General features: G+C 44.2%; 1 protein-coding gene across 1 annotated transcript; it reads right to left on the bottom strand.

Moving 5' to 3' along the window:
- Nucleotides 1-2,665: 2,665 nt before the first annotated feature.
- LOC118936663 (RNA-binding protein MEX3B) lies at nucleotides 2,666-7,079 on the bottom strand. The gene is made up of 2 exons (XM_036981206.2): nucleotides 6,423-7,079; nucleotides 2,666-5,525 (listed from the first exon to the last, which is right to left on the bottom strand). Exons 1-2 carry the CDS (start codon nucleotides 6,652-6,654, stop codon nucleotides 4,105-4,107), a joined length of 1,653 nt encoding a protein of 550 aa, XP_036837101.1. The 5' UTR covers nucleotides 6,655-7,079; the 3' UTR covers nucleotides 2,666-4,104.
- Between the last annotated feature and the right edge of the window lie 1,376 nt (nucleotides 7,080-8,455).

Below are 8,455 nucleotides of genomic sequence, written 5' to 3'. Positions count from 1 at the left end.
GCAATGGGGACATTTTGCCAGTCCCCACAAGGGAAAAACTATTTTAGACTTGGGGGGTTCGTTTTAGGGTTAGAATTAGGGTTTGGGTTAGGTTAGGGTTAGGGTTTAAGGTTAAGGTTAGGGGTTATGGAAAATAAGATTTTGAATGTGAATTACTTGTTTGGTCCCCGCAATGATAGTTTAAAAAAACGTGTGTGTGTGTGTGTGTGTGTGTTAGAGGGAGGTCCATTAAATACCCAGTTACATTTAGGTCAGGGCTACTAGACAAGTCCCGCTGCCTTTCTCCTGCTAACAGAGGCAGGAACACAGACATGTCAGTCAGAGGGCCTCTAAGCTACATTTTAAAAATAGATAGTGTAATGAATGACCTGCTTCCCCTGCCGAGTCACCACAGAAGCTACAGCAGTAAGTGACGGCATGCTCACATTTTTACTAAATTGTTTCAGATCAAGAGAATACTTTCTCAATCTACAACATACATTTGTGAAGAAAGAAAGCAAAACATGAATGTCCACTGTCTTTATTAGCATTCATATGACTGTCTGTCTTTTCGGGCACCCTATTGACTATAGCTGTACTAGTTTTGACCAGAGCCTTATGTTCCCGAGTCAAAAGTAGTGTACTATAAAGGGAATAGGGTGCCATTTGGGACATACCTTTTTGTTCAGTTAGAACCCCACCGTGTCAACATCCAGAGCGACTGTGTCTGTGCACTGCTCTGTGCCTGCCCATGTGTTCTGCATTCGAGAATAAAACACTTGTCAGCTCTTTTCTCGACAGAGCTTGGAATTGTTACCTAATAGAATGGTTTACGTGGCCAATTTCTGCCGGGCCGGGCTTGGATGTTTCCATTTGAAACTTATCATTAGAGCCCCGTTTCTCTCCCTAGCTCCACTTAAATGTGGTAGTATCTAGCAGCCGAGTATGTGTTCCAACGTCAGTCTTTCCAACATGAGCACATGGCTGTAGGGTGAAGTTCGTTGAAGTTGCCCCTGAACGCTAATTTTGGGTCAGTTATGCATTTCTCCCATTACTGGTAAAGGTTAGGATTGGAGGAAGAGAAGCGATCCATGATCTGCGTCTAGGGGGAAACTTCACTTCGGAGCTGAACACATGACACGGGACCAGGAAGAGGATGAAGAGGGAGGGCAAACTGCTACAGAAGTACTGTGTCACTGTCTCACTTCTTCTCTTGCCCTTTCAACAGTCTCATACTAGTTTTTTCATGTCATGCAGTCTCACACCAGTCACTTTGCCTTGTTGAAGGAATTGTCAACAACAGCACAAGTCTGCCTGTACAAAACATACTCTTATGTTATACTGGTTTACCTATATGAAACATACTCTTACGTTATACTGGTCTACCTATTCGAACATACTCTTATGTTATACTGGTTTACCTATATGAACATACCCATGTTATACTGGTCTACCTATATGAACATACTCTGATGTTATACAGGTTTACCTATATGAACATACTCTTATGTTATACTGGTTTACCTATATGAACATACCCATGTTATACTGGTCTACCTATATGAACATACTCTTATGTTATACTGGTTTACCTATATGAACATACTCTTATGTTATACTGGTTTACCTATATGAACATACTCTTATGTTATACAGGTTTACCTATATGAACATACTCTTATGTTATACTGGTCTACCTATACGAACATACTCTGATGTTATACAGGTTTACCTATACAAAACATACTCCTATGTTATACACCCTTATACTCAATGATGGGTACAAACATGTTTTCTATAATCAAAGAAAATACTTCACAAACTAAAATTAGCTTCAAGACTGACGTGTTTGACAAAGGAGACCTAGAAGGGGCCATAGATGGTGATCTATTAGCAACTTAATTTGTACCAGAATAGGTCACATACAGTACAGTAAGATTTCTAATTAGCGACAGAGCAGCGCACTCAGCCCTCTCTCTCCTGTCTTCCTCCTCTCTCCCTCTTTTTGCTCTCTCTGCCTGCTCTCTTTATGCCTCTTCTCTCTCTCTTTCACTCTGCCTTCAAGAGAAATAATTAGGCCAAAGCTAATAATGTTGGTCCCTCCAACACTCTGGCTGACTTCATTAGGGAAGAGAGAGGGGTCAAATGTGCAGAAAACCATTCAACTGAAACAGTGTGGAGGACCCTTCCCTTTCTCAGTGTATCTTTCACGGTCTGTTTCAGCTAAACAATATGGTCATTAGCATAGCAAATGCCTTTACGCAAAGTGACCTAAGGTATCTGTGTGTGTGTTCAGTGTGAGACCCATGCAGACATTGATTGAACACTGGGGCCTGTTCAGGAGGATGTACTGTAGTGGTGTAGAACGCTCAGATAGATATCTGTAAGGTAGAGCGTTTGCAATCAGGTTCACTGTTATTATGGATCACTATTTCATTATGTTTGTACTGTGTGTTATGTCCTGCCTCCTTTTTAAGCAAACGATCGAATGAATTTTAACCCACGGTGAGATAACAAAGTTAATCAAATCAGCTCTATTTGTAACTTTTCTGTCTGCAAGGCTGTAAACATTTCACCTTCCTGAACACGGCTGGTGTTGCCAGCCCCATGCTCCAACAAACTGAACCATCAGAACAGTAGTACATTCACATCCATCATATAAACACCACATGAAGCAGACAACTCATGACTGTACCCTTTTTTTTATTGGACTTATATAGAAATCATTTTTCTAAACAAAGTAGCACCGTTACTTAAGTTTTACTTTATCGTGTAGAACTGTCAGAAAAATAAAACTCTCGATACATTTTCAAATCTTGTCTCTGCAAATATAACATTAGTATTTGACGCGAGGTTAAAGGCCCTTTATCATAAAATAAAATATACTTTGTTCTTAAACTTTGCTCAATAAAGTACATTTACACTCAAGTAACAGCACCTACATATACATAAACAAGTGGTAAACAAATGTAATAAAATAGAAATATTAAAACTATAGTGGTGCAACAGAAGTCTGTAAGTCCCACTGGAATCTAATTCATACAAATTTTTAGAAAGCATAAACGTTTTTTTGTTCTTTTTTGTTTGACTTACTAAGTTTTATACATTTCAACATTTCGTAATAATATAGAATAAAATATGCTTTATATTACTGAATAGAAAATATGCTGGGTGAAGCGATTTAAAAGACATTTTTTGCTGAACCTAGAAAAACTCCATCCCAACAGAATACTGTCAAATGTAAATACACATCCTTGTGGTTCTTGTATTTCATCCCACAGTCTGTGTGATATTCAAATAATACAGTGATCATTGCCATAAGGTCATACTAAAAAATAAAACATATTTGAACCCAGCTACAAAAAAGTTCACTGAACTTAAATAAAAAATATCTGTAAACATCTTTGCAATACGAAATATAATCTTTCAAGTCAAAAAAGAATAACATACTTCAATCTGTATTAACGTAATTAATATTACAACTTTTTCATCGACATGGAATATTTTCCCATTCTATACATATATAAGCAGGATATGTTGTTGTACTCCCTCACATGGTTGGCTGACCTTAAACTGCAGTATCTTCACCTTACAAGAACTTAAGAAGCCGATGTCCTGACAAACTTGTCTCCCTCCGACATTAGTGAAACAGGAAGGCTTTTCTCTGCTAACAGTCTGACCAAATGACTCTTAAGTACCTCAGTCCAAGACCTTTCTGCCTTTCTCCTAACTTCATAAATGTTGTGTACAATTCATTACTACGACTACTGATTACTATGCTGGAGTATTTTAAACATGCATTTGTAGATGTTGAAAATATCTTTCTCCCTCAAGCTACAGTAAGTTATAAACTATTCCGACGGAGCCCTGATGAGGGTTGTCTATCCCTTTTTTGGATACTGCAGCTTTCCTATACATACATATGTATATACACAAACATATATCCCCATACAATAGGATCCTTTCAAGCAGAACAAGAGTCTTGTTTTAGTTGTGGTTGTTGCTATCGTAGTCAAGACCCAGTCATCTTGGTAATATTGTCAGTCAAGAAAGACTTGGTCATCTTGGTAATCAATGTTCATCTTGGTAATAACATCATAGTCAGAGAGTCATAGAGACAACGTCTTATGAAAATATACGTATGGCCTGAGTGACCCCTGTGTGGCACACGGGGCATTTGGGCTCACTCCTCTGGCAGATGCGGTTGGCACACTCCATACAGAACAGGTTGTGGCCACAGGGCACCAGAGCTGCAATTACCTCGCTCTCAAAGCACAAGGAGCAGTCGCGGCTGCCCTTTCGGCTGGTGGAGGAGGAAGAGGATGAAGAGGAGGCTGAGGAGTCGCAGGGCACCCCGGGGAGGTGGGGCCCGGGCAGAGAGGCCATGCCATTGGAGCTGGGGTACCCGTGGAAGCACCGGGGGCCTCCTCCTGGGTCGCTGCGGACTCTCCGGGCCAGGGGGTGATCGGTGGGTCCTCCGGCGTGGTTGTTTTGGAGGGGCGGAGACAGGCGGGGCTGGGGGGTACAGCCGCCGTTCATCCTCCTCTGGCTCGTCGCCATCCCGTTGGCGTTCGTGGAAGCATTGGCTGATGGGTAGATGGCAGAGGAGGTGGAGGTAGGGGAGCTGGAGGATGAGGAGGAGGGAGTCATCCCCCGCTCGTACTGGGACCAGAGGAGGCCGGGCGGGGCCGGCGTGGGGTTGAACCCAGGCGAGGTGTCGCTGAAGGTCATGTCAGTGCAGTCGGGCGAGATGACGTCACCACCATAGACAAAGCCATTCCCGTTGGTGTTGATGTTCAGGTTGTTGTTGTTGTTGTTGCCGTTGCTGGCGGTGTAGCTGAGCGCCGGGGAGGGGGGGCTGTAGTCCGCCATGCGCGAGCCGCTGTTGGTGCCGAAGTAGGAGTCTGTGGACGCGCTGCCCAGGGAGGATGATGAGTCGTTGCGGTAGTTGGAGAAAGGTTTGCGTCCCGACGTGGTGGCAGCGCTCTGCGGGTTACTGGGCTTGGACCATAGGGTGGGGTGGCCATGAATGTCAAACCCAACGTCCGTGCCATTGGCATGGAAGTCGTTCTCGTCCTGGAGCTCAATGAGGCCACCAGTCCGCATGGTGATGTGGGCCTCGATCTCCTCCCGAGCACGGTCCACGTTCTCAGGCATGCCCGTCACCTCGAACACGGGCTCCTTGTCCCGGCTGGGAGTCACGATGTAGGTGTGGGTTGTCTGCTGGATGCGCTTGATGGTGGCCCCCTTGGGACCCACGACCAGCCCAACAACCCTGTAAGGAACCCGGACTTGGATGGTGGTCTGGCCTGGTAGGTTGGGGGGTCCAGGGGCCGGGGTACCACCTCCCGTTGTCCCATTGATGCTTGTGTTCTTGTTCCGGGAGGCCCGGATCATGGAGAAGTGCTCAGCCGCAGAGATGATCTCTCTCCTTGCCATAGCGACATCTTCCCTCCTCCCGGTCACCACGAACACCGGCTCCTCGCCACGCACGGGCGTCTTGATGTAGGTGTTGGTCTTGGCTCGTAGGGCTTTGATTTTGCATCCTGTGGTCACACAGGAAAAGGGGACAGTAAGTGCATGTCAAAATGTTGAGGGACAAAAAACATCATGTGACTGGTTTGGAAATGTGGTCGATGTGCTGCTTGAAACAGCAGGGATGTGTGAGTTTGTGCTTTTATTCTCAGCTATTTCAAAGGCTAGAAAAACAATTCACCCTATCTTATCTGGGATAAATTCAAACCACATGCTCTACACTATCATGTCCATATGCCAGATGAGGTCAAAAATAGCACAAGTAAATGGGTGGGGGGATGTGTGCAGAATCCATGATTTTCCCTTTGCACAGCAGCATATGATAGGAGAAATGCAAAGGAAATATCCACTAACTGTCAAGATACATTTTATTTAATTAAAATGTATCTTGGGATTATATGAACATAGATAATTCTACTTGGTCGATTCAATTTCCGGGCATAATTGCATAAAGTTCTGTTCCAGCCGCCTCCAGGTGTAACTATATTATAATTAAAAATGGGGAACAGTTGAGGAAAGCAGCCGAGGATTGAAAAATCCCTGGCGTCGTGGGCTGAGGCAGAAGCCTATCTGGGACAAGAGTGTTATAACATGACAAAGGGAGTGAGTCCCTTGTGGAAATATAACACTCCCCGTCAGAGCGCTGCCTGTCTATATGATCACTACCGTAGCAGACAAACTATTCCTTCGCTTGCCTTTGTTTTGCCGAGGATAACAACTGACATATTGCAGTGGAAGGGAGGTGGAAACCCATATTCTGCACGTATGTGTAACAGCAAACTAACGCCCAGACTATACTAACCTACAGTCAGTCAGTGTAACATGGACTCTGGCCAGCTGCTGGCTATAGCTGCAAGATTGTATCCTAACAAAGAAACAGCGAAAAGCAAATACAGTAACCTCCTCACCTTGTCTGCCGACGATTTCAGCTACATGCTCCGAACTAGGCACAGGGACACATTCGGTCATATTGACACTCTTTTTCCGGCTAGACTCGTTGTCATATAGCCCGTTCTCGTCGTTGTCCAAGCCGAGCAAGGAGAGCTGGTCCAGGGCTAACTGCAGGGCTCTCTGGTCGTCCAGGGCGTTCTCCTGGTTGCTCCCATTCCTCTCCATCTCCGCGAACAGTGAGCTAGGCATCTTTGCGTTTTTGCAGTCTGGAGCAGTGAGCGCAGACAAAGAGGGAAAACACGGAAGCTGGGTAGGAAAAGGAGTGATGATGGGAAAATGGGGCACCCGACCGGTTTCAAGCCAATGGTGCAAATCAGTGCGCTTTTTTCTTTCTCCTCTCACAGTTACAAAATCAGTGCAAGCAATCCGCCCTACCAGAAAGGGACCTATTTTCTTGTTGATGAGCCCGACTCCCGAAATGTGCCTTGAGAAGGGCACAGAAATGCCTATTCCAGAGTTATAGGTTAGCTTTGATGGAACGCCGGCGGTGGTAATATTCCTTCACAGAGCCCCTCCCAACTGGACTCACACACTCAGCTCTTTTCTGTTCTGTCTGACTTGCTGCAGAGCCAGACAGCACTACTGGGGGATATGTGCGAATGACGTCACCCACCAGGGCAGGGTCGGTGCGGCGCTGCTTGGTGAATTTGCATAGCCGGAACCGATTGGACAGGCGCGGTGGATGGGAGGTCACAGAAGCGCTTCCCCAGTCCCTGAAAGAAATAGCCTGTACTCCCTCCTTTGTTGTCTCCCTACAACAAAACGCAGTCTTTTTTTGATAAGAAAAGAAATGCGTTTATATTCCGACTTCCTCATGAGGAGCTTTGTTGTTTATGCCTACTGTGCAATAAATAGTGGTCTCTTCCTGAGCGCCCGCATGTTTATTACAAGCGCATGTAAATAAATGAGGTCATGCGGTTATTATATCCCCATGTGGCTTTTCTTTGTGTGTCAAATAGCACATTTTCAATCAAAAAAAAGCTTTTGTCGGCTGATTGCATGCGTCGCTTTGTTATTTTTAAAATAAATATGCAAACTACCCAATTTACACATAGGTCTATGCGTCAAAATGAGACGTATCATTTTAAAAAACATAGCGCGTAATTGTATATAAAACATAAAATATGTAAATGGTTTACTTATAAGTGGTCAATGCTATGAGGCCAAAACCCAGACATTATATTACTATCATATGTCAAATGATAAGCTTTTTTAAATCCATTTATAAAAACGTGTGTTGCAGGGCATGCCCAGACATGAGCTTTTTGTTTTGTTTTTCTCTGGCAAGACCCCTCTCTCTCTCCCTCCCCTCTCTCCTTCTCTCTCTGCAAATGTCGGCCAGCTCTTGGCATTGAAGCCTATCATGACTCATGACACATGTATTTAATGATCACTAACAATAACTGTAGCTGTAGAATGATTTTCGAAACATCCTCGCACTGAATTGGCAAGCTCATCGTGACAGGCATTTGCCTCCGTGACATCAGTGTCCCTCTGCCTATTTGCTTGGGACTTGAAACCAACAGCTAGCAGGTAATTAATTAATTGTTGCGTTCAAACACCACTCATTTCTGAGGATGTTTACACCAGTGAAGAGCGCAGCGAAAGATAGAGTTACCACTCCGCGTCCTAAACTAGGGGAAAACCCAATACATCATTAGATCTACTGGCCCAGATATTAAAGCTTAGTGCTAGGATACCCTATAATACTATAGGCTATAGGCTATACCAGGTCTAGTAAACGTCCATTAACAGTGTTTATTGTTTGAATGATGGAAATTGAGTTAAGATGGTAATAGCCTAAACAGTCATAAAGGTGGCAGGTTGGGCAGGCATCCGAAAGGTCGCTGGTTCGTGCTGATTAGGTGAAAGATCTGTGCCCTTAATTTAACCATAATTGCTCTGGATAAGAGCGTCTGCTAAATTACTCAAATGTAAAGTAGCTAAACTACTGATTAAGGTCCCCAAATTCAAGGCGCAGTGTTATTTC

The sequence above is a fragment of the Oncorhynchus mykiss genome, chromosome 6 (genome assembly GCF_057628025.1).
Source record: "Oncorhynchus mykiss isolate SJ-2025 chromosome 6, ASM5762802v1, whole genome shotgun sequence".
Lineage (NCBI taxonomy): Eukaryota > Metazoa > Chordata > Actinopteri > Salmoniformes > Salmonidae > Oncorhynchus > Oncorhynchus mykiss.
The sequence above is the reverse complement of the archived record's forward strand: the minus strand, read 5'-3'. Positions and strand labels throughout refer to the sequence as shown.

Excerpts from the sequence above, each read along its gene's own strand:
- LOC118936663 (XM_036981206.2), bottom strand. The coding sequence starts at position 6,654 with ATGCCTAGCTCACTGTTCGCGGAGATGGAGAGGAATGGGAGCAACCAG. Across the intron at positions 5,526-6,422 it reads TGAAATCGTCGGCAGACAAG|GATGCAAAATCAAAGCCCTA; the intron begins GTGAGGAGGTTA and ends GTGTGACCACAG.